Source organism: Rhea pennata, chromosome 3 (genome assembly GCF_028389875.1).
Source record: "Rhea pennata isolate bPtePen1 chromosome 3, bPtePen1.pri, whole genome shotgun sequence".
NCBI classification, from domain to species: domain Eukaryota; kingdom Metazoa; phylum Chordata; class Aves; order Rheiformes; family Rheidae; genus Rhea; species Rhea pennata.
Genome location: NC_084665.1, coordinates 25,335,680 through 25,362,964, shown reverse-complemented (window position 1 = coordinate 25,362,964; position 27,285 = coordinate 25,335,680). Strand labels below are relative to the sequence as shown.

General features: G+C 38.5%; 1 protein-coding gene across 3 annotated transcripts in view; it reads right to left on the bottom strand.

Annotated features, from left to right (window-relative positions):
- PTPN14 (protein tyrosine phosphatase non-receptor type 14) overlaps window positions 1-27,285 on the bottom strand; it is a 122,119-nt gene that overhangs the window by 16,305 nt on the left and 78,529 nt on the right. For all 3 annotated transcript variants that reach the window (XM_062571825.1, XM_062571827.1, XM_062571826.1), the window contains exons 5-15: window positions 25,379-25,446; window positions 22,536-22,606; window positions 20,686-20,773; window positions 18,207-18,295; window positions 16,491-16,578; window positions 15,734-15,816; window positions 13,355-13,412; window positions 9,809-9,887; window positions 6,708-8,200; window positions 3,812-3,955; window positions 2,593-2,811 (exon numbers count right to left, since the gene is read on the bottom strand). In XM_062571825.1, coding sequence (XP_062427809.1) covers window positions 2,593-2,811; window positions 3,812-3,955; window positions 6,708-8,200; window positions 9,809-9,887; window positions 13,355-13,412; window positions 15,734-15,816; window positions 16,491-16,578; window positions 18,207-18,295; window positions 20,686-20,773; window positions 22,536-22,606; window positions 25,379-25,446 — 2,480 coding nt within the window. The remainder of the gene's footprint in view (window positions 1-2,592; window positions 2,812-3,811; window positions 3,956-6,707; window positions 8,201-9,808; window positions 9,888-13,354; window positions 13,413-15,733; window positions 15,817-16,490; window positions 16,579-18,206; window positions 18,296-20,685; window positions 20,774-22,535; window positions 22,607-25,378; window positions 25,447-27,285) is intronic.

The window sequence follows — 27,285 nt, the reverse complement described above, 5'->3', positions numbered from 1 at the left end:
TAGAGGTCTTCAAAACCATTTTCAGAAATAGAACCAATTTATTTGTTATTCAAACAGTTGCTCATTAAATTGAGCTGCTTGATTTTGCACCTGTAATTAGTGCAGCGTTTGAATGATAAGCAATTTTTCACTGCACTGAGAAAGGTTTGAAAACCTAAAAGCTCATTTTCTTCATTCATACTACATTATTCTCCTTTGTGGTTGATCGTTAAAAACTCCAAGACCAGCGCAGGCAAACTCCTGAAGTTCTTGTACAGAAATACAAGTTGCACAGCACAGATCTGGATCTGCTCCTGCATTTGCATAGTGGTGTACAGTCACGTGTGTTGGTATAGTGTTACCGAGTGGTTTGTGTCAGCACTGCTCCGACTCAAACAGTCAGATGTAATGGTCTTAACTCTTTCTTCCATAGTCCATAAATTCAATTATGGTTCCTGTGTCTGGTATAGATGACAATCTTAGTATTTTAACAGCAAAGTTCAGTGCTAAAAAAGCAGAGAAATCCTGAAACTCCGTGGGGCTTGCAGACAGAGTGGTGGGAGCTGGAATCCTCCAGGCATGGATCTTATCAGGATGATATAGGAGTTTTCTTTGTCTACTGACTTCTGGTCCAAATATCCAGCCTCCTGGCACACGATATGAAAGAACCATAAATAGTCTGGAGGGAATGTGATGCCTGGAACATTTACTGCATTCTAATGCCCTGACTGCAGGATATTAAAAATTGAATATTGGGCTGCAAACACACACACTGTGCTACTGAGGTAAATCTCACAGATGCGATTTCACCTTCTAAGCAAAAGAACATCTGCTTGGCTTCCCTATCTGCCACTTGGAGCGCGAGAGGAAAACACTGGCAAGAACCACTGTCATACACTGAAAACATTTGTACATGTTCCTGGGTGCTCTATGGATGTGAAATGAGAATGAGTGCTCTGACACGCAAGGTAAAATGTGGACCTGTACCTGGCCAGGGAAAATTCCTTTCTGGCTAGTATGGAACTATTTATGTTGGGAATCTCTCTCTCTCTCTCTTTCTCTCTCTCTTTTTTTTTTTTTGTCCTCCCATAAAGCGGATGAAAAATTTTGGGTTCAGAAATTCATCATCCTAGCCATGCCTGATTATGCAGAAACTCAGTATCTACAACCTACCAGGCTATGGTAGAAATGTGATAATCTGCCAGGATCCTGGTTTAGAAAACTGTTATGAATCAACAGGATTTAGTACTGTAAATCACAATCAAGGGCAGCAATTCTCTTTCTTTAAACTTGAAAGGACTTTATTCCAGGAAAATAAAAATTACCTGGGTGTTCTATTTATTATTTTTTGAATTATTTATTTTTAGTTTGGATTTTGACAATGAGAAAAGAGAGAGAGTCCTGACAATAGAATCCATCATCTATGGGAGAGGGGTGCTGTTACTTCTCTCAGGGCAGAGCAGAAGCCAGTAAAGGATAGTTATTTGATAGTATTTGACAGATATATTTATTTGACAAATAGTTATTTGAAGCTTAAAGAACAAGCATCTGCAGTCACTCCAAGACAGCTCAGCAGTAAAACTGCCTATGCATGTAAGTAACAGAGTCAGATAATATCTTAAATTGTTCCTATATTGAATTACCAAATAGAATCCTGAAGTACTTTGACAGAAACTTATTTTGAAACATAGGAGTCTAACACTGTAGCCAAACAAAACAGAATTATAGGGATCGTAGTTATATGGTGTTCTCTTTATGGAGGCTAAATAAATAAATGGACACTCAACCCCCACGATACCAGGAAGAAATCTGTTATTTACATGTACAACTGCAATATCTATGTGAATATGCATTATTCACAGGGTTGCATACGTTATTTTGGACATGGCAATGCATGCATGGAGCTGCATCTCTGATTTTTAAGAATAAACCTTATACAGTAGTAATGGAGAAAATGATCGCACAGTCAAACCTTGTACAGTGCTTCTGTTAGGCTGTACCAGTCAGTAGCAAGGACCTGTCCTGTCTGGGAACCAAACTGGTTGCTACAGCCCCACAATGACCTGCAAAGCTATTGGCACTGATAAATCACAACATATACTGTTCAGGTGCACAAACCTTCCCACTACCCGAATATCTCTACCAAAAACCTCCACCAGCACATACCCTGAATATACTTCTCCCTGGGAAGAAGACCCTCTTGCTCCTGCTTTTTGCTGCTCTTTCTTTCACACATAGGGTCATGTCAACTGTATTGAATTGCAGGCATTGGGGTTCATCTCAATCACTTTCATGAGGTTTAAGAAATGGGACATCTTTCTACATTAACTGAGAGAGACATTTCATAAGCAGCTGGCAGGAACAGGCACAAAAAAGTAGGACGCCTCCCTAAAACGACTTCCAAGTCTCTTGCAAATAAATCAACTCATGCATGTTAATTGATCTGGGAATTCAGAGATGCACATGTTGACACAAAGGTACGGTGACGCATTCTGTTTTGATTAAGTTACCTTTCCATAAGTTCCAGAATTACAGAAAACTCTGCTGCACGTCCGCTTACACAAAGCCCTAACATATCTTCATTTGCAATGCAAAGTCCAAGGAAGCTTTTACCTTTATGTGTGAAGCATTGATGTAGCCTGAATTATTTTCTTTGGTTGGCACCAGCTCTACTCGATTCTCTTCATAGGGAACAACCTCCCTGATACGGTTGCGCTCAGTGTTTTCAGGCAAGGCAGCAGTGGTGAAGATCCCATCTGCCTTTTTCTTTGGAATTTGCTCGTATTCTGTAAACACCATCCCCTCTTCCAACTTCCTCTTCAAAATTTTACACTAAGTTTTAACAGAAAGGAATACCAATTGATTAACTCTTCCTAGAAGGATGTTTTCCACTACACCACATGCATCAGTTCCATACATTTCAATATGTAACCATAATATTCTCTTACACTCTTCTTTTGTCCATTGCAGTTATCTAAGGAAACATGACTGAAACCATCTGCAAATTTTACATTTCTACTTTGCACCTTCATATTTTTTTAAACATTCTGATCTTAGAAAAAGCAACAGCTTCCTAAATATAATCCTCATTCAGTATAAATTTGTACACCATTTCATAACAATAAATATTTGTAAAAATATTTTAAAATATTTTAATTTCTCTTTATACACAAAAGCCTCCATTATACAAAGTGTAGGGTGGTCCACACTGCCAAACTTGCATGCATGTAATTTCTGTGGCTGTATAAAACCCCACATACATACAAACTAAGGGTAAATTTTATCATCTGCATACCAGACAATGTAAGTCTGCAAAATTCAAATCAGAAAGCCAGAAAGAAAGATTCTTTGTAAATCTCTCTCAAATCTTAACGTCAGTGACTGGTTTTAATTTCTGAAATTCCATATATATGCACATGTGCAACCATTAAGTTGGGATTTTTTAAAAAATCTAATTAGAGGCATTATCTGAACTTGTTAGTTGTATCAAAAAAATGAAGACTAGCATTTAATGACAATCACTACGGAAAGACTCCCTGATCAAGCAAAAAAAAGTGCAAAATATTAGATTTACAGCCTGATCTTTTATGACATTGGACAATCACATGAAATGCTGAACCACCTCGACTTTCAGTAAATGTTAAAGCCATCTAACATTTTGTTTAACGTCTGAGGATGCATCAGTGTTAACCGCAGATCTTTGTCACTTACGGCTCTGAGGACAGTTATATAAGAAACGGTTTCACACTTCAAATGAAAATTTAGTATCTTGGACACTTTATGCTGCTGGGAACAAAAGGAACGAGCAACATTTCAAAAGCCTCCGTCTTACCCTCTCATCCATTGGCACCTTGGCTACTTCATCCTGGCTGTCCTCTGGCACACGAACCCTAGCAACCGAGAGCCCGTTCAGTGCTGCCAACATCAAGGGCCTCTTCTGGGCCTCCAGGCCTGCCATCTTCTGCTTTTCTAGATTCTTTTGGCAAGAAAAGGCACGTTTTCATCTCTGTGTGATTATTTATAATGCCAGTAAAATGCTGGAATGTTTTTTTAATCTCCAAAATCTGCAACTCTCTGGCCAAGGAATGCAGATGATCACCATTAGCATCGTAAATTCAAATACAACCTCCATTCTTCCTGTTATTCCTCAAAGGCCTGCTTCTACATGAGCACAGAATTTTAATTTCAAAGAAGCAATCTCAGCATATAATACAGTTTACATGCCATCAAAAGACATACAAATACAATCTTGAGCATTTTCCTGTAAACATTACTCTGAATGTAGGACACACAAAGCAGCACCCTGTTATGTTAAAGCAGAACCACCGTATAGCCAAGATACCTGGGGAATCTTTTAAAAAGCAGTAATTTCAATTTATTGCAACAAAGGGAAAAATGCAGGATAGTTATTTCTCTTCTGCAATGTTAATACTTAAAATGAGAAGTGCTTTGACGCACTCGCTTATTCAAATAGTGCTCACTATGTATTTCACACTAAAAACTGAGCTCACGGATCCTAGAAACAGAGCGTAACAGCAGCCAGGGAGGGATATTGTTCATCATATTCATGCATCATACACATTGCAACATGGAGAATCTGAGGATGAATTTTAAATTCATCTTGCTGCCCTCCTTATGTCACTGGGAGCTGAAACATCAAGAAAAGAGACAGACAATCTCCAGAAGGAACAGAAGGAGAAATATTTTATTCTATTTCCTTGATAGTTTTTCCTGCCTGCTTTGGAGGGAAAGCTGTGCACAACGGAGGCCTGGTTCACAGCATGTATATGAAAGCTGTAGTTACTGCACTGGCCAAGCTCGGCTCCTGGAAACACACTACTGAACCCGAATGTCCTCAGACATATGCAAATGGATGGATTTTTCAAAAGCCTGTGAGCTTTTTCATCACCACTGGGCTCCTCCAAAACACCACATAAAACAAAACAAAACAACAAAAAAAAAAGCAAATAAAAATCCCCAAACATTCTGCTGTTTTTCTTATTAGGTTTTTTGAGAAAGCAGAGAAAGCAACAATTTTTCCTTTGCTTCAGGATTTAAATAGAAATTTTATTTTAAATGGTAAAATGGAAAGCTTGTTTTTAAAAGCTCGAGCTCACTGAATTACAGGTGGTATAATATGCAATTCCTGTGGTAAGAGGAAGGTTTATGTCTTAAGATTCCTCAACTGGCCTGAAACCACTTTAAAAGCTTAACATTAGGAACACCCACCTGCTTTCCAAAAAAACACTTTACCAAATTGTACATACTGAAAGAATGAGCAAAGGCTGACTTGAATGATTATCCAGAAGAGGACTACTTAAATAACATCTCTAAGCTCTCTTCTCACCTTGATTAGCTTCCTAAAATCCTTTAGGATCCTGCTTTTCCATGTGCTTTCACTCCCCCCAAAAGGTCCAAAGACCATATATACACTTGTTACAGTACCGTATCTCTGCAGGATTCATACATGAAAGATTACGTTTTATAGTCAGATTTCTGTTTTATGTTTAAAGTTTAAGATTCTGTATGGATTAAGTTCAGTCTGCCACAACGTAACTTAGTGGCAAAAGTTTTGAATCCCAACAAATCAATCAGTGCAAGAATCAACAAGGAACGAGAAGCATTATACACAACTTAGAAAAAATCTCTTTGAATACATGGTGTTATTTAAATCCAGTAGTCAGTAATCTAATGTACTGCAAACATTTTATCTTCTGCTCTGGATCATTTGGATGTTTCATTATTTTTTTCCAGCAATGGAAAACTGTTTAAGGCCTAAATTCTGAAAAAAAAATCATGACACACACTTGACTTCCTGTGACAGTGGTTGCACTTCCCAGCACGTAACATCAAGGACATAAATAAGTCACTGCAATGCAAGTGTCCCTCATATTCTTTCTGTCGCACACAGTGGCACTGAAGTCTAATACTTTTTATTCTAAATACATTGTGGGCTTGAAAGGACCCTATTTCTCATGTATGAGTATGTGAATAAGGAGGAAAAAAAAAACAAATAGATCTTCAACCACCCAGCCTCTACTTTCTCTGCTTCTGTAATTAGATACCTGGTCACTTAGTTATTGGCAAAATCAGCAATCCATATTCTGCCATCACCAGTGTTTTATTCAGATAGGTAAGTTATAGAAAGCAGCATTGAAAAAATAATTCAAAACAAACAAACAAAAAAACTCACAGTCTCTGTTATGTTATCTATTATGTAATATTTAATTCTACATCCCTGGGAAGAAGGAATAAAACACTACCACCAAACCAGAGTTCTTCATTCTCCAGCAAATACGTTTCAGACTCACTCTGCCCTCAAATCCGCTGAAGTGGAAAGGGAGCAGACCTTCAGGGGTTGCTTTGCGATCGGCCCCCTCTTCACTCAGCTGTGCGATCTGCCGCCCTTCCTTTTGCTGGCATTTCTGCCTGCAAGATCACCCAGATTAGCCCTCGATCTGGCCAGCAGCAGAGACATGTGAGTGATAATCACAGGGAAGCAGTGGAAAGCACAGTGAGAGTGCATGGATAAATCCCTTCACTGGCCATATGGACCCCTGAAATCAAATTGTAAGTGGCATTTAATACTGCATTTCCTAACCTTAAGCAAATCAACACTTTCCCACTTGCATGCTACTCCTAGTTTACTAACAAGTTTTTTGGTACATAAAAAACCCTGTATGATTACCATGCTTCAAGAAGTCACTGCAAGAGTGAAAGGCACTTACCCTCATCATGATTTCTCTTTCTATAATGCTGTCTTCAATAGAAAACATTTCAGACACAGGCCTTTCCTTGACAGGCTCCTTCTTGACCCTCTCCTTCACGCTTGTGAGGTCAGGCTCTGAGATAGAGGGCCCAAGTGAAGAACCATTTATTGCCACTTGATCAGTTCGAGATACACTAATGGCCTTGGATGGCCCTGGCCTCATGGCCTTAGCCCTAGCTACAGCCACAGAAACGCTAACATGCTCCTGCCTCAGAGCTCCATTGCTGACACTTTTACGAGGCCCAGGATATTCTGGAGGAGGTTTATTTGGTATTCTAGCCAAGGCAGCTTGCAACTGAGCACTATATTCCATGTTCTCATGAAGGGCTGTTATCCGTGACACGGATTCTGCAGTTTCCTCTTCCTCTTCGCTTTCGCTGCTATGTATCAGCATTGTGGCATCTGAGAATGTCTTTTTATGATGATAATGAGGAACCTGCTGAACTTCATGTCCCATCTGAACTGCCTCTTCTGGCTGCACTTGCTCTCGCAAAGTATTCCTGCGTGGCAAAGGAGCGTTTAAAGTTTTTAATGCCATGGCTTCTATACCACGTACCATGTTGCTGATGACCTCCAAGCTATGGCGCTTGTTCACAGCTGCGTGATGCTTCACTGCCATGAGGGGCTCGCTGACCTCCTGCAGCGACTGGCGGACGACCGGCGAGCTGTCCTCTTGGAATGTCTTTACCGAGAGCTGGACCTTCCGAGTGACCAGGTCAGGACTGCTCCCACTGACATATTTGTGCCGGTGGCTGGCCAGGTCAGGTGTGCTGGTGGCAGGACGTGGGCGTGGATATGGAGGTGGGGGTCGGAACAGATAGTTCTTTAACATATGAGCAGTGTTGTAATTCTGGCTGCTTTGCAGCTGCATATTAGCCAGTTCTGGCGTGCTAACTGTGTGTGAGATGGCACTGGCTGCTGTCTTATTTTGCACAGTGTTATTAGGGTTCATTTGGTCAGAGGGGGCAACAGGTTTGTTATAGCCACCACCACCTTGGGGCCCGTAAGTCATAGTGTAAGGATGTCTCTCTCGAATCTCAGGCTGACTGTAAACCAAGTCTTCCGGCTGGTTGTAAGCATGTGTATTTCCAATATTGAGATTCCTCAAAGACTGACTTTGGCTATCCATCTGGATCACTCCTCTCTTCATTTGCCTCATGACAGTTTCATAATCCGGAGTTGGCCGGTAAGATGGTACTATGATTGCACTATGTCTGTGGCTAGGGATATAGTCTGCTCTCATGATATCACTTCCAGGGATGCTCAGATTGGAGGACATCGGAGATGCCTGAATGAAGTTCTGTGAGCGATTGAGGGAGTTCATGCTGTGGGCGCTGCATACGCTCCCATTGGGTCCATTACCATTCAGGTAGCTGAAGTCCACTGGACACCTGTCCAGACTAGTCTGAGATCTACCGTAGAACGTTTCTTCATTTCCATGGAAAATGCTGTCTGTAGAGTGGAGATAAAGATGAAGACAATATAACATACAAGGACCCATTCAATGTTATCAAAACTTCAAATGCGTTTTCCACCAATGATTAAAGAGGCAGCTTAGTGTACAGCTACAAGGAACATTTGGTCTTGGGAGCATCCTTGAGTCACTGATACTGAACTAAAACAAAACTACGGACATAAACACTCCAGCCATTTAGCAAAACATGGTAGCTCAGATCCTTGCAGGACACATGAAAGGGGAAAGAGAGGAAGTGTTTTTTGCCTGAAATGACACGAAAGAACAAAGGCATCTTCTTCCTCAGCATCCTGGAAGGATTCACTGCTACTGCCTTAAGAATCCAGCACTGCTAGCCTGTGGTAATCCCCAAATTTCTTTTCTGTTTTCTGTTGATGACTCTGCTCTCTATTACTCAAAGTAGTAGACGACTGTGAAACTGGAAATCCTACTTCAACCTGAACAATAGTTTTGGGCACCTCCAGTACAATATAGTGAGTGATCAAGACTCAGAAAAAAAAATCTATAAATGCATTAAAAGAAAATTAAATGACTCAACAAAGGATGTTTGAGAAGGAATCAACAGGACAAAGATGTCATCTTGCCTCACATTGAATGACTTTACCACAAGACTGTCCATGTTACCAATCTTTTAACAAAAGAGTTGCAGGTCCAAAAAATGTTAACACCAGTTTGTTATTCAGTAATACAGAGAAGTCTGTGATAAAGTTAAGGGAACTTTCCGGTTCTTCTATTCCCCATCATAGCCTCTGATCCATACATAGTGAAACAGTGCCAGATATCAAATCTTCTACTATATGCAAGGAACCATACCAAATACCTTACTGCAAAACTTATCAAACTCTATCTTCAATTAAGTCATACAACCACAGCTCTAAATTGAATAGCTATTGAGTATGGCTAAGAGCTCCTCTGCTGATGACAGCACGTCAGCTGTACCTCTCATGAATGGCAGAGAAGATAACCTACAATTTTGGCTACAGGTATCTCAAAAGATGGTGTGGTTAAGGGTGTAAAACTCGAGCCATTCAGAGGTTCAGTTCTATTTCCAGCCTTGATCAAAGTAACCTGGTACAACCTCTTAGACAATTTATTTGTTGGAGTGGAAGGGAGGAGGTAGAAAAAGTAGGCAACTCTCTAAGTCGATAAGGATAGCAATGCAGTGAAATGCTGATGAAAATCAGCAGAAAAGACCAGAACATTGACTTCTGATATCTTCTGAAAAGATATTTTCTGCCTCCTTTTCCCTCACTCCATTTCTCTCCCTGCCCCCAGCTGGAACAGCCTTTGAGTACAACCATCATACTTTCCTTAGAAATCACTTTTCGGTTCATTGGACTGGAATGCCAAGTTTCACGTCCATACAACCATGCACAGATATTTTAGAGGAATTTGAAAAGTGAAATCGGACTTTAAACAGAAGCCTTTCTGCAACATTAACTATAAAATCGCTAGTTCTCCTCCAGCAACAACTCCCATTTGACCATAATAGCATTAGAAATCTAGACATAAGGGGCAGAAATCTAGGCATAAGCTTCTTTGCATACACACAAGTGCATTAAAAGGAACATATATACTATAAGTACCTTGTGAATTATGTGTTTCAGTGTAGTGCTCTCCACACTGGACATGCATAGGAGGCAGTATAAATGGGTGTTGTCTTGGCTGAAATAAAAGTACAAGGGGAAAAAAAAACATGATGAACTTCTCTAAAATAGTTTACTACAATTTTTGCAGATGAAACAGAGGAAAAAATGATTCTACACCCTTTCCTCTGAATACTGTTCTTTCTCATCCAGCTGAAAAAATGTGCTTGGCATTTCCTTATAAAACAGACAATAACATTTTGTTAATTGTTGTTAAGTTTTGTTAAGGAGCCCAATGCTGACTGCTTAGGCTCTTTTAAATTCAGTCAGTTCAGAAAACAGCATGCAGGCTCCCAACTCACCTAGAACTTTTGAAAAGCTCATAAAAAGCCCTTGCCCTTGAAAAATTAAAAATGAAAAAGAAAACCCACAAACAAAAGAACAAAAAACATACACTAATCAGGTCAAAAGCAGAAAATGGAACAAATTCAAGGACCTGTAGGCAAAATACTGTCATACAGGCAAGAAGAGCACATACAGACTTAGAATAACGTTATGGATAACCTGAATATTGGATTTCCTCAATAATGAATAGCGATAGTCCAGCTTTTCTCCAATGACCTGCATTGGAATAAGCATTTTAACACAACAAGCACTACAGAGGGCAACTCAGCATTAAATCAGTGAGATGATTTTACATGGAAATACAACTGATGCCATATTCACCACTTTTGTCCTTTGATAAATTGATGTGTTTTGCAACAGCATGTTACCACCTGCACTATACTCTGATGTTACTGAGCAAAGATAGAGAAAGCACGTGCTGACCTATGAATTAAGCAGAGAAGGAAGGAAGACGCTCTGGTCTGGCGAATTGTCTCTTCTTTAGCAATGGAATAGGGGCTTTTCATCTAGGCTGATTCAAGTAGGGCAAACTATTAGCAAAGACTGTGGGTGTCCAAGGCAGAAAAAACGATTCACCTCCACATGCATATGCACACAGCCATTGCCAAGCAACAATTAGCCACTGATCAGATAGGGAAAAAAGGGTTAAATTTCCATTTTCTATGTAAATGGGGAGGGGGGAGAAGAATGAAAGAAAGTGAGTGCACATACGAATTCTTGCATATGAAGTAGAAGTTAAACCAGAGCTGGAAGAGGAGAGGAAATACTTCTGCTAGATCAATTACTTCTAAGGGTATAAAATGCTACTCTTGCTGAACAACTTGGGCAAAGGAGGCTGCCACTTGCAGTCCAAGCAGCAGACAAGCCCAGGAAAAACAAACAGTTTGAAAGCCTAGGGGATGGGGGCAGAGGAAACCTGCAAGGAAGGAGAAAGTAACTTCTACTGGGTAGGGCAGGGTATAGATCTGAAGCAAACAGTTTTCTTTGTGATAGATGTTATGGAAATTGTCTTCAAGAAAGTAAGAGTTACTCTTGAAACTGTGGGCAAGGCCTTTTTTCTTTTTCTTTTTTTTTTTTTTTTTTTTGAGGGAACACAGGGAACTGTCTTTTCTGAAGAAGCAGGAGAGAAGCTTGTGTCTGCGGAACTTCAATGTCCAATTTAGAGACAACTTGGTATTTAAAAAAAAGTCTATTAATTAAATACATCACCATACTAAAATCTCCTGCAGGGAAGAGGTTTTTGCTGGAAAACCAGCATCAATGGGTGCTCTGACAGGGATAAGAAACACAGCATAAAATGGCCTCAGAGTAACTGTTAATAAAATATGGGCTCACCATGTTGCCAAAACCATGTGAAGGGTCTTAATCTAAGAACATGATTCTCAGTTAAGTGGCAGCGCCTCACCCCCAAAAGATTCTCCTTCACTTCCCATTATTAATTTATTAATTTTTAATATTAATAATTAATAATTCCCATTATTAATTTATTACCATACAAGACAAATGAACAAGTGGGTGTAAAAAGGTGTGTACAAATTAATAGATAGGTGTATAAAGGCTTCCTCCTCCACCCCCCAAAGAAAACTATTCTAACAAGTTTGGAAGACACGAAAAAAAAACACTTGAAAGTTCAACGCGAACAGTAAGCAACCAGGTTCACTTCGTAATTGATGGGCACGTATTCCTTCTCTTTATCCTCCTGAGCCACTTTTTTTGTTTATTTTTAAACTTTTTGCATGCTTATGTTCAGAACAAACAAGCAGCAGGATTCACTTTTCCTGTTTAAAGGTAGATTTCCATCTTCCATATCTATTAGAAGGTGGCTGTTCTTTTCCTTGTGATACAGCTAAGCCAACAGCATAAGATCGCAATGCACACTTCCACTCCTTACTCTAAATTTTTCACAGTACACTTCAAGGACCAAACTAGTTGTTAGTAAAAATACTGTAAGAATGCCTCAGACAAGGTAACACACAACCTCTGTGTGCTATGATGCTCCAGAAACAAGCTAAAAATGAAATGTTAAAGAAATATGAAACCAGCAAAGACAGGTTTCCTGCCAGGGTCTGGAAAACACAGAATGTAGCTTATAAAACCACTACACCATGTGTAAGTATCAAGAAAGTAGCCTGTGCTCGATTCTGCAAAGATGATGTTAACCCTGTATCAGTAGCAGTTTATGATTAATTCTGGAACATTTTCACAAACTGTGATCACATCTTGGGGATATGTCAAGAAAACACTCCTGTCCACATTAATTCTCCATCATTTAGTAAGGGACTAATAGTTATTACTCTGAGAAGAACTACAAAGCAAGTATAACTTATATGACAAGTGAAAACTGGCAACTTTTATACAGATAATATTGCCTTCTATCTAAGGGATCAGCAGGGCTGTTGCTAATCTCAACAAGGCATTCTGAACCACTGTAAGGAACAGTGACATACTAAATGCTAAAATCGGATCAATAAAAAGAGTGTGCTCAGAACTGACTGGTAAAAAAGATTCCCACAGATTTTCTTGTAAAGATTCCATGAAACTGTTATCCAACTCTGTCAGATTTATAGTATTTATAGAGATTTGTTAAAAAGAAACAAATACCATCTAATAAAAAACTCAGGATCTTGGACAGATCATAAAAGTTTTACTTAAAATTACAGTAACTTCACACAGAGAATAGGCTCTTAATCTCAACAACTGGTAAATTAGAAGTAGGCTTGATACAAAAACAAGAGGAATAGAAGAAATGCAAGATGAGAAGCTGTAAAATTATGTAATGATTAGGTTTTTATGTATAAAGCACAAAACACTTCAAATTCTTCCCAGGCTATAAAGGATTATTTTCCTTTGCTTTCCTGCACTGAATATAACATCACTCCTGTAGAAAAGATGCTCAGTTTCTGCAAGGCAAATAAAAATATAATGCCTTGAAAATTGTCATTTTTAATACTCAGTGGTGATATCACCCAGGTAAATTAATCAACCTAAGCAGTCACACCCTTGAAACTCATCCCAATCATACTGCCTACATGAAATGAGTTAATGTGCTTTATTTGAAATTTAGAAAGCATTCCATCTTACACAATGCCCTATATCCCATTAGAAATGGTATAAACATAAAAATCCCACCATGACACATACCAAGGATGACCTGCTCCAAGTGGGCCGCCGTCTGATAGGGGGAGGAGAACTTGATTGTCTGTGGGGAAAAAGTGAAGAGAAACACTAGGAACTATAATATTACAATTCTGATTCCAGAGTGAAAGAGGAAAACAAGAGATGAAGAATCTCCAAGTGCTGCTCATTATGAGATTCAAAAAAAATATGAATAGATGAAAATAATTCAGGTCCTCTTCTAAATACAGAAAGTATTCTGATTTCAAAATACACATGCCTTCCATTCATTATTGTATTTGGCTTACTTGGAAACACAGGAAAGAAAAACTCCAGTTTAAAAATAAATCGAACTACAACAAAAAAAATCTCTTAAGCAACAAAAACTGAACATGTCACGCAGGCACAGTCTCAGTTGACTTAAAGTGAACATTAAATAATGAAAATCTTACAAAATTCATAGCAATCACTCCAAAGCAATGCACACATATTGGGAGGAAAAAAAAGGTAACTGGTTAGGTAATACTAGCAGAGCCAGACACAATGTTAGAGTAGCCAGTTGCAATGGGAGAAACATAGTGGAGACAAAAAAAAATGAGGAAGGAGAAGAAAAAAGTTGAAGGAGGCAGAAATATAGTGCTTACGTGAAGAGAGGAAAGGTGGAATTTCTCCTCTTACAGTTTCTGATCTGGTGAATGATTTTATGTGCGATTAGAGGAAATGCACACAGAGGAAAACAAACAACTATCATTATAGCATAGAGGTCAAGAAAATTATTTGGCTAGAAAACACACACTGGAATATACTGTCATCAATACATGTACCCTAACACAGAAGATGGTACTACAGAGGAGATTATTACCAGTTCAGATGGCAAAAATCTATTTAAACTCCAGTTATTTCACTTAGTCACTTCATGATGTCCCCTATATTTACTATTCCAAACATTTGCAGGCAGTATGTGAAGCTGCTACATTCCCAGTTCATGGTATCCATATACCTATTGCTCAGTGGTTAGAAATAAATACAAATCAAAAGACAGTGTTTTTGCGGTCTCGGTTATAATATGTAACAAAATAGTTCTCTCTGTTGATCCCAATATACCACTTCAAAGAGGAAATAGTCTAAGCCAACGGACTATGGATTTCTGGGTTTTTTTTATGACTGCCATTGTTTTTTTCAGGGGAGAGGATCAGGAGCTTGCTTTGAACTCAGTTCCTCTGAACCTGTTAGAATTAAAATCGGTATTGGACTGTAAGAATACAATACACTGTGCTATGAAATGTCTTTTCTGGTCTTCTACTCAGCTCCCAAGAACAGTAAATGCCATCTGAAATCTGATCAACATCTTTTTTCTGTAATGATTGTATGCAGTTCACCTCACCAGTCTCCCCAATACTCTAACTCAATATGTATGTTTGTATACTGTGTAAATTGTAATATTAGAGAGTTAGGCTTTCCAGTCTTCACTATTCACTATTTTGGCTTTATTTTCCAACAGATGGCATTACCCAACTGAACAGATGGGATGTCCAGCTCTAACTAGAGCTGTGATGGAGATGAGACTTCTTCGCAGCTTTCCAGCTACCTAGCTGATATGCTAGATTATTTTGCAAGGGATTCATATTCTCATTGCTACACAAATCTGGCATATTATGAAAAGTCTTCAAACTCTAAATTCACTCAATTTATCCCAAATTAAAATTGGCTGCATGCCGGTATGCATGAAACATCCTCAGCTAATAAAACTGACTTTTGTCTTATAACCATGCTTCAAGAATTCTTCTCTCCATTAGGATGAATTCACCTGTGTGAGAGCGCTAACTCCAAGGCCAGTCCCTCAGTAAGTGCTCAAAGCAGAGAGAGACTTAGGGCTCTAATTTATAAGCTTTTTTGAGTCATGCTAAGATCGCTACCTACATTAACATTCCCTGGTATCCTCCCCAGTAGCTCACTTGCTTGATGCTTACAAGAAACAGATAAATTATACTGCCCAAATTAGAAGAGGAAAGCTGTGTTTTCCATTGACTTTAGCTGCTAGCTGGCCTCCTCAATAGGCTCCTACAATTCACATTCTGGCATACTAGAATATTTCACCTTTCCCTCCATTTTATTCTAATACTCTGCTAATAAAGCAGAGACCAACGGCTTCAATTCACAATTCTCTCTCAGATTTGGCTGCATGGGCAGCAACATCCAACTGGGGTCATGCATCAGGCCTCACAAGGCTCAGAATTAAATTCCATTCTCATTCTTTTGTGCCAATTGGTGGTTAAAAAAGAAAAGGAAGGGAGAAAGAATAACTGGCACAAGTGACTAGAAAAACAAACAGAAACAGACACGCCAAAACTCAGAGAGCTTCCAAAGCAGTGTGTCAGAACATAATTCTGAAGAAAGAATACTCACTCTGTGCAGATTTTGTTCTGTTTGTAAAACTTATGTCTTGCTGCAAACAGTCGTGAAATATATTTGGCATTTTCAAGATCATCCTTTAAACACACACAAAAAAAAGGAAAAAAATCTAATTATTCACTTTGTTATTCTTACAAAGAGCAGTTCTAAAAAATCCATTGCAGTAATGCTTGGTAAGGTTTGTCATGTACAGAAGTGGCTGCCAAGAACATGTCTAGTGCCCTCAAAAGTGTTCAAGGCATTGAATTACTCAAATATAGTGGCATGCCTTTACACGTTGCCACTTCACTGCTAAGTCACAGTGGGAGGGGAGGAGGGACAACGAAGAAAAATGGCTCAAGCTTGCTGGTCCAGTTTCCTTACTGGCCTTAGTTCAAGGAGACATGGAGAGATTTTAAACGGTGCAGAACAGCACTGCATCCCTCCTTGAGTTCTAGTATGTACATGTATGGGAGCCTGGGCAGTTTCTACAATTGTACTTTTGCCGGCATGAAATATAGTACAGCACTGTGGATGTTTCATCCAGCAAGCACTTTGTTTTTTGCAAACTTCTCAGCATAGTGTAATTTAGGATGCTTAGAAGAGAACACAAATATTGATAGAGAAAAAAAAATTAATTTCACTGTCCACATAGAGAAACTTCGAGGGGGGTTATAGTGAGTAAGGCCCTTTGGGGCAGTGAAATTTTAATTTTTTTTTTTTATATATATAAGCAGTTTTCTTGATGACACTGATTCGATCTTTTTCTTACTGTGTGAAAGAGCACATTCTCTTCTTTGTTGATCAACTCTAGAACAATGGAAGACTTGTTATGTGATATATTCCCAATATCATTCCACCTGTAAAAGAAAAAAAACGTTGGAACATTTGCCAACACATACATTCAAACATTTCACAAACACATTAAGAGTTCCTTAGTCAGTATCAGTCGTGTTTTATGGGAAAACTTCTCAGTAGCTATTTGGTGAATAAACATGGTCAGGAAAATAAAGAATTTGCATTCCTAAACTTCCAACTGTCCTGTTTTAGGTATCTCTCAAAATACTGATTTGAAGAATCACAGTAAAAGATTAACTGAAAGTACATCAATTATAAGCTGTATGCTGAATTGTAGTATCTTTGTACTGATTGCCTTTAGCCAGATGGAAAAGAAACATTTGGTCTGTAGTATCATTCCTCTCCAAACACTGCTTGCAACTTTCCTACAGAGCCAAATCTTCCTAAAGAAGGTTAACTTGACAATATTATTATGGAGGCTATGCATACCATGTTAATACTCTGTTTTATGTTCCCAATCTTTTTTTTTTCAAGTAATTGTCAGGTTACTCAAGATCAGAGTCATAATCTTCTTACAAATAGCTGACAGACACATTTGCGTACACTGCTTGCAATCCACAGGGATGGAAAGGACTTGTTTGTTCTGTGTGCAGCTTGCATTCCTCTTCATGTCATGGCAGGATGCTTGAAGTGCATATTTCCAAAGAATAAGAATCCCAGCACCAACTATCATTTCTACATTTAAGAAACTTCTCGTGTTTGTCACCTACATTTTAAACAAGTCTTCAGAATGCCATAGTTAAAAGGAATATCTAATTTCTTCCCAAAATTACACAGGGAAAACGTCAGATCAAAGCCCTCTTAAGGAAAAAAAAAAAAAAAAAAAAAAAGAAGAAATAAAGAAAAAAACACATCCCTGCTCAAGCCTCATACAAGCCTTAGCTACTGACTAGATATTACTGTACCTCAGTACCTCATCATAATCTATTTGGCTCACAAATGTTTATATTCCCATAACAAGAATGAGGAAAATCCATTCCAAGTTAACGGTGGTATTAACAGAAATAGCCCACAAAACAGTAGCAAATAATAAAAGGAAAGAGTAAAACCCTAGCTTTCTCAGAATCATGGAGGTTTCTAGCGGCATTTTCACAGAAAATAACATTTTATAAGTAACAAATGCCATAAAAGACAGTTGACGGAAAGCCTTAAATGATCCCTAATTGCTAAAATAAATAGCAATACAGACAAATAAGTGACAGAGCCAAGATTTTCAAAATTATGAGATGAGAAAGTCCAGCTTTTTACTGGGGTACCTAAATACAGCAATCAGATTTTCAGAAATGCTAAACACCTGGGTTGCCAACAGTGAAGTTGAACAGATTTGCATTCAGGTGCATCAAAGAGGCAAACACAAAGACAAGAAAAGAAAAGGGATCAAAGCCTCCTAAGTAGAACAAGACACATGACAGAAAACTACGTCTTTCTTGCCACAAAACCCCTTCACAGACATCAGAAATTATTCTTTATCATATCTCTTACGGCCAAGAGGCCAAACCTGAAAACAGTGAGGTGAGTACTCCTCGGTTAGAGGATTGGCACTATTGAAGTCAGTGTAAGTAAGGAAAAATGCCCACACACAGAGCTCTGAAAAAACCTCACTTTAAATACAGAATTCCCTACATTTTACCTATAGATCACAGTTGTCCTTCCAATTCTGTTCTTTATGAAGATTCCCATGAAGAAAATACCAAGGTGTATGTCATTTCCATGATTATCCTGCACAAAAGGCATATACATTTAGTTTAATAAAGAAATTGGCCAAAGAATACAGAAAACACAGGTCAAACTACCAAATGAAAGCCATTCTTCAGGATGTAATGCAGGACAGTGGCTAACCAACATTTTGTTGTCCTGTTTGACTCTGATTTTCATTATTTCAAAGTAGTTAATACCTAAGTGGATTTGGCTTGCTGGTTAGTGAGAACAGATGAAGACCAAACGCACCCACAGTTCTGTTTTGTGAAACAACAGGACCATCACAAACCAGCATACATTGTAAAACACCTCACATTCCCTGCAATTGGAATTACAGGTATCAAGAACTCATGACTTCCAAAAACAACATTCCTCTTTCCTACTCACAGTATCTATTCCTGTCATCTGGTAAAACAGGTAGCGATTTCAGGATACCACACCTGCAGACAGAATCCCTCTCAAAATCTACATCCTTCACACTTCTTCCTTTTGAGTACTCTGCGTAGAAGCTCAGATCTTGGGACCCAAAAAAGCACTTAATGTATTCCGGTACAGGTATGTCCTCCGTTGTTTTTCAGGCTATTGGTTAAATACTCATGACGTGCATTTCACTATGTAACATCCACTATCCTTGCATTGTTTTCCAGAAATTCTATTGTTTTTGTGCCTCGCCATGTCTCCTCACTGCCCTGTTTGGGAAACGTACTCCTGCTCCACTTTGCACATGCTTGGTTTCTTAAAAATGCTCTTTCATACTGCAGCAAAAGCTTAACAAAAGCTATTGACAAAGAGGTTTTTGTACATTTACCAACAAAAACAAGTCCTTCCAAACTGCGATTTGAAATTTATTCACACTTTTGAGTGGTAAATAAAAAGCATGATAACACAAATAGCATGGTTAAAAAGAACTGCTAAAAGAAAGGACGTGAGAAAAGTTACACATAAGCTCCTGCATTTTAATATCTGAGTCATTCTCCTGGCCTTCATGTATTTTATCCCTAGAAGGCAAGAATGCAGTAACAAAGGCAAACAGATGATGGACACCAGTTTTCAAGCCCCTGCCTATGCGCTGATTCTCAGTGTTGCACCTAGAAGGATTCTTCCACCCATACCCAAAGTCAGGTGTGGTTCAATGGACAACATGCCTCAGTTTAGTCTCTTTGGAGGAACCAACATTCTTCTGTTTTGTCTCAGACACAGCTTTAATAAACAAAGTGATTGGGAAAACACTGTGAGAAAATTACATATTTGTACCTATACACATGTACATACATTTGTGTGTGTGTATGTGTGCATGTGCATGCACATTTGCAAAAGAAACAGATTTCTAATAGAATTTTGCAACAGGAACAGAGAAAGAAATCTTTAAACTGTTCGTCACATGCACTTCTACTGGTCCATAATGCCAGCCTGCTGCTTTTTTCATATAAAGATAACGTCTTCCTGCATTCTGGAGAGCACCCAATCCACTACTCATATGCACCTCACTAATATGCAACAATATCTAATGATAATTCCAACACAGAAACCCATTACAGCAGCACACAACTCTAGACTGAATTACTTTCAGGAAAAATTTGATTTCTTTCAATAGCAGTTAAGGTTCCCCATGTTGGGGGTTTGTTGAGGTTTTGCTTTTGCTGGGTTTTCTTTTTTGTTATTGTTTACCCCCCTCCCATCCATTCAGCTTCCCAAATTGGCCTGAAGGGAAGGATCTCTTCACTTTTGACTTCAGTAAAAGCAGAAAGGCTTTTTGTTTAAGAGCTATCTTTAACTAGCAGAAGATTGCTAGGCAGCCCTACACTAACAGTGGCTGGGTGAGCTGGCAAAGAGAAATGGGGCACAGTGGCAAGAAGGATCAGTAATTTCCATTTTTTTCACACAAGCTTATCGCTGCGGCATGTGCTCTTTAAAGCTAGGATGACATACATGGCACAAAAAAGCTTCCATTGACTACAAAGTCAAAGCAAACTTTGGAAAAAAAATCCTCAGTTTTAAAAAGTGTGGAGAACAGGTGCAGACATATAAGAAACTAACAGAGGTAAAGCTAATATTTGGTAAATAGCATCTGAGGAAGACAGAAGACCACCCACCTTAATTTCCTATCCTGCTAAATAGGATCAGAGCAGAGGTTCATTTGCCCCAGCCATTCTCCTTCAGACAGAACTCAAAAAGGAAAGCAAGGAGCATCTCACCTTCCCAAATGACTAGGGACTATGAGCAGCCCTGGTATATACAGCCTCTAGTGTGGAAAGGATTGTTTTGTTTTGTTTTTCCTCTTCTGGAATAGCAAAACACAACAATCTCTTGTGGACATACATAACTTCTATGCATCCCAAAGGACACTGCAGATCTCTGTATCACTTAATGTATAGGCTCCTTTATAACATCTACTAGCAGTTCTAACATACCTTCACAGAGAAGGTTTCCTGCCCAAACCCATCCAGGCGTTCCACTTCATTGATGTACATCAGCTCAGCTTCTGCTGCCGTAATACCACTGCAATTATAGTAACAAAAGGCAAAACATAGTTGAATATTATAAGCATGGAGAAATTACTTGTGAAAAAAATGGCAGGTTCACAAACCACTTTAGATGCTACTTCAGATATCCTGCCCAGAAACATACAACACAAATCTAACTTTCAACATTAGGATCATAACCAGCAAGAGGAAGAATTTTACTCTATGTTGCTAAGAGAAGGTAAAAAGCACAACTCAAATTACAGGAGTAATAAACTGAACTGATCACTTTAGTCAGTTTCTTCCGCAGACATCAAATGTTTCCCAGGCTGTATGACTACATCAGGACATTGCATAAGGATAAGTCTAGTTTTAGGTGGCCAATCTGATCCACACGGACCCCAATCTGCATAAAGAGTACACAAGTCCACCAAAGTTGTGTAAAATAACTTAAGAGGGAAGACCTACATTTTCATGTTGGTTATTCAAAAACAGGCACTAAATCCTTATTTTGAGCAAATTCTCTTCCATAATAGATAATGAGATGCCTAAAAACTTACACATACTTGTCTACACATGCTTCTGTCACAGCTCAGGAATTTGGACAAATTTCAGTTAGCAAAAGCAGGTCAGAATAGATTGTAGGTTGCTCCAAAAGAAGGCCACTATTAATGGTTCTCCTCTTTGCTCCTCCTTACCACAGCTTACAAACATGGAAATGCAGGAACCAGATAATACTTGGGGGAAAGAGGGAGAGAAAGGCGATGGAATTTGATCTACCTGCTGAAGTGAGGGTAAGTATTTGTTCTTTGTGTTGCTGAAACAGCACAAAAGAGCACAGCAGGGCATGGAAATCTTCCCTTTCAAGTCTGTGAGTTAACCAAGATCACACAAGCAGCTCACCGAGGAGAGACAGAAGGACAGACTCAGGCCTATTCATGGTCAGCCTAGAAGCCATCCTTTCAGTTGAATCAAAGGCCAAAGTCTGCATTAAATCTCACAGAGAATGGCCTACCACTCAGAGGCTGGCACTGGCCCCTTTAAAATGATTTTCTGTTATATAGTGAAAAATGCTGCACCTTTGACATAATATTCCAATTTCATTTTATATAATAAGGCTTTAAATGCAGATTCATATTATAATTTTCTTGAATTTTCATTATTTCCAATGATGCGCAGGCACTGTCATTTTTCTTAGACTAGCACTCTAGAGGTTGGAATACTTCTACCACCAGTATACCTACATGACATCAAAGCAGTTTGCTTACAAAAGGGGTATTTGTACTGGACACTAACATGGACATTCCTAGATCATTTACTAGTGATAGTGTATTGTATCTTTTCCATGATGAGACTTAAAGCCCAACATGACAAGATCCCATCTGTTGTTATTTTCATTTGTATTACATTTAAAGAAGATAACTATTTAGTGTGTGCCTCTTGAAGACAGACAGACACTTGGACTACCTTTGATCAAGTCATGGGTCTTTTCACCACAAGGATTCAATTGAAACCACAAAAAGAAAGGAATCTATCACACAGCGAAGGCAGAGTTGCACATAGTCATTAAACCTTATGGTGGCAATGCCCATTTATTTGGGATTAAAGTTCCTTGGCCATTTTATGGTTGCAAGAGACAGGTAATCTTTTGTTACAGACTAATTAAAAACCCAGCTAGACACAGCATAAAAGTAGCATGAAAATGGGTTAGTTTACCACAGCCAGAAGCTGAGGAAAGGGAGTATAAGGATGACAACGATAACAATAAAAAACCCTGAATCCTAACATGGCAAACTCACCTGTGAGTTCGATGTTCCTGAGCAACCTTTTGAGTCAGCTCCTCCAAGACAGCTTCATCCTGGGTCCAATCCTGTAAGAATATGAAGGAGCTTCAAAGACTAATCATCCAAAAAGAGAGATAACAAAATGCAAGACAAATCATGGTGACACATGTTTTGGGGTTGTTTCCTGTTCATACTTTTGCAGACAGCTATACTGAAAGAACCTGGCATCAACTGCAATGAAAAGCCAGCGTACATGCTTGAACCACAGCATGCTGAAAATCTGCAAGAAAATCTGCTTTTCTATTCGTTGTAAAAAGACACCACTAAAAATGTGGGGCAAGGGGCCTACAAAGGGAGTGGACAAATATACAACAGCATAAAGAGCATGGATAAGGGAATTTTTCTGCATAAGAATCAAATAAGCCTTTAAAAACGCTTGAAAGGCTAAAAAAAGAACATGTACCTTTCAAATCAGCCAAAAATAATGCAAGCAAAATTAGCACAGATATAGACCAAAAAAATGATGTCATGGGTCTTTTCTGTCCTGAAAACCGCAGGTACTTCCTTCCCCATATTTAAATAAATCAAAAACTTCACTATTCCTTTAAATACATAACAAAACTCCTTTTATGATTTCCAGGCATTTCTGAGTAGAAATTTCTATATTACACAAATTCAGTAACAGAAAGAATTCTGAAATAATCAGGAGCAAGTTAAAAAAAATGAAATCCAGTCATCAATTCAAGGCAAAAAACAAAAGTTGAAAAAAACTTACTAGCAAAACCTCAAAATTCTTATTTTTATTTAAAAAGAAGCCTTAAGGCTGCATGCATTGTACTTAAATACATTACATGATTCTTGCTCAGTGGGGCCCTCCCTCTGATATTTGCTTCTGCCACAGAAAAATGTGGAAGTGGTAGCATGCTAATGAAAAATGGCATAGTACATGCCTATACACAGCTACACACCTGTGGGGTGTTCTGTGTACATAACTTTGTTCTTTTCACTGCTGAAGAAATGCCATTTGACACACACTGCAGCCTCACGAGATCAAACGGTATAAACGTAGCTGCCCCTCCCTCGTTCACCAGCTCACTTTGCTAATGAATTTATAGCAAGATTCTCGTTGGAGGATCTTTCTGTGCTGGAGATTCGTTCCAATCCTCCCACTTGCTTTAGGACTAGTTTGTATCTACAGCAATTAGCAACTGTCACAGTACTTTGAAGTGAAATATTACTATTACATTATACTCTTCTCCCAGAGGAGAAAAGACAACAAGTTTGCTTGGTTTGGTTTGGTTTGGTTTTTTTAAGTGCCTACAGTACCAGTTGATTTAAGAATAGGAGGCTGACACTTTTCAGATTTTTTTAAAATTTAGCAGTAGCAGGATGAATGGCAGAATGGATGAATGGCAGGACACCATAAAATGGACCCGCAAGTGGGTCCAAAACAGAAGAGAGGCGATTATAGCACAACAAAAGACAGCTGATCCCCAAATGGATGAAAATATAAATGTATATTGAAGGGATTTTGCAAAAATACAATAATTTGCAAAGTGTCTGCCTGACTAATTTTTCTGTCTATATTGCAGCCATCGTCTTTCCCACTTAGGCTACAATATGTCACTTGATAAGCTATCAATGATATGCAAAATTAATCAATTAGCTATTTATAAATAAAGAAGACCTAACGCAGAAACCCCCTTCCACTAGTCTGGTTAACAAAAGTTATTAACTGGTGGAAAGGCAATACTGAAGCTGTGTTCTAGGTATGCAAGGCATATTCATATTTCCATATATTCATTAATTCCTCTTCTTCCTGCTGGATTTCACTTGCAGGTGGCACTGAACTACTTACCAGCCCCAAATTGCACTTGCACTTCAAGACACTGCACAACAATCCCCTTTTGAAGTTTGGAATACACTTCCAGCTCACAGAAGGCTACATGTACCCTACATAGCTGAGAGCCACAAGACAAATGAGAAGAGCTGCTTCTGGAAGTGCCTTTCTCAGACATTCAAGTTACACTGAATCATCTTCTGGAGATCTCTCTTCCTCCTTGCTAACTCTAGGGAAAAATCAGATGCTGAACTTTTAGGACAGGGGAACATCACTTCCAAATTTTGCTTCCATTCAGAAGGAATTTCAAGTTCTTTTACATTTTATGAAGCTTACGCTCATGTTCTGTGCTGCTGGAGTTTAGTGAGAGATAAGGCCAGCCTTCATCTCAGCAGTTTTTTGCAGTAAACTATTCTCCCAGAGGGGTTCAAGGTCGTGGGTTGCAATGCCTGGCATCTATCACCACAGTCTAATGTAATCAGTGACCTAAAACACTTCCTTCAGCATTCAAAATATTTGCCAGTTTCCAATTTTACATTTAAAACAATAAGTTTATAGCACAGTCCCTGCAGGGTGTTTTCAGAAATCCTGATTCATGCTTCATTTCAGTTTAACAGTCAGTTGATTTAGTTTGGGTTCTCTTGAGTAAAGACTGGATGACTTGTCCTATGATAAAACATTTACAACATCAGCTGCCCTCATACCAACTGGTTATGCAGTATTACTAATACTGCAGTACTGTTGATATATATCCTTCTAAAAAATGCAAATTCTTGGTTGATTCAATTAAATACATTTCCTTGGTGGACATCTATTCCTTGTAGAGATTTAACAAGGACTGAAAAAGGGCTAAATCTTCAGCTACAATAAAATATACTGCAGTTTTGGGGAAGCAAACTTTATTTCTGCCATTAACAGTTTAAGACTAGTGCTTTTACTCTGTTATCAACAAAGCCATCTCTGAGGCATGGAGGAATTATTCATAAAAGACCACAAAAGATGGGGAAAAGTAACTCACCATAGGAAACAGGACATATTCTCGGAGGAAGTCATGAGATTCAAATTGATTATAATCTCCAAAATCCGCTGGAAAAAACAACACAGTAACTCATTTTAGCACTTCCACACATGGTAAGACCTCACTCAACCTTTGCACAGATGCTTACCTTCGAGTGGGCAAGTTCTTTCCAAAATCACAACCCAGTGCAAAGATTTCTGCCTGTACTTTAGCTTTTAACATAGAGGTTTGAAAATGTTATTACTAGCAATTAAATAATAGGTAACAAGTAATTTCTCTCTTTTGTTCCTTTATATTATGGCCATTTACAATACTTAATCAAGAGGTTCTTTCTTGTGGCCTTCACAAACTAATATCACGACCTAACAGTGCCCAGATGGTGCACACTTGTGCTTCTCCAACATCCCAACACTGACCAAGCAAAAAAAAAAAAAAAAAAAAAAAAAAACTGCTAAAATCTGGCATAGTTGTATAAAAGACACTTAATTTTACAGCTGAAATCCACCAGCCACTCTTAAAAATAAATTGTGAATAAACACACAGTTTAAACAGACGTCTAATCCAGCCACTAAAACAGTCCAGGCACAGAATTATTCTCCTTTAACTGATTGCCTTTTTACATCTTTCTACTTCTCCTTCTATATCTCTTTAAGAGCTACTCATCTGCATGCTCACATTCACTTCTACAACTGTCTGAGGTTTCTTGTCTAAACGTCCTTGAAACAGTGGAGTTCTCAAAATGCTTCCTAAAGGCTAAATTACTTTAAAAATAAAACAAACCCTACATTTTTCTATCTGTTAAATACACAACAGCTTCTATCAAAAGAATATCTTGCTGGGAGGTTATTTTATTTTATTTTAACTGAACTGGATCAAACACCATCCACAAGATTTTCACATTATAGAAGCTGGAAATCCCCATCATAAATCATATTAGCTAAACATTCTTTCAAAGCCTGTAGACAATTTCACATATTGTAGGATGCCAAAAATGCAGTTTCATTTTGTTTTCACCTCAGAGTTATGTTTTGACATAAACAGAAAGAAATCAAAATGAACATGAAACACAGAATCTGTAAGTTTAAAAGAAGTATTTCAAATATCCTCGGTTGCATCGCATGCAAAGGACAAAGAGAGTAATACAAAGTCATGAATAAAGCAAACAAGATTAGGTGCAGCATTCTGATGCAATGGTTGTTGAAAGATAACAGATTATGTGGAAAATTCACAATAAAACTGATTATTGCAAACTGCTTACAATAAGACTTACTAGTTCACAAAGCTAGCAAAAAGCTCCAGAGACATGAGACCAGCATAACATATTCAGCATCTATCTATCAGTAAGTTATACACAGGGAAAACTTTGTTGACACAAATTGCAAAACTCAGTAAGGCCACATCCTTTCCGTTTTTTCATAAAACATTTTAAGATTTGTCAGGAGACATTTTTCCTTCAATTTTTATGCAAAAAGTAAGATCCTATAATAGAACTTCCATTGCCTAAGAAAGATCATATTAACATTGCTCTTAATTACAATTAGCATTTCACTTAAGGTATTACTATTTTACAATATAATTTCAGAGTACTTAAAAATGGGGTTGCTGGTACTTCTCTAGAGTATTGTGGGGGAAGCTGGTGCTGCCAGTACCTAACGACCTGCACTTCAACCTGACGAGTACCTTCTGTTCCCCTCAATGTCAGAGGGGCAAAGATGTTCAACTCTGAAAATCCATTCTTTAAGACAGCTGCAAAGAGCCTTCCAGATTACCGATGGCAGTCAGAAGCAGAGCACGATCCCTACAAACAACTCCCTCTTGCAACTGCCAGGCTTGGTCAAAATGGAGAAGGATGTTTTAGAGTCACAAACGCAGTCCTAAAAAGTTTCATACTGACAACAAAGCACTCT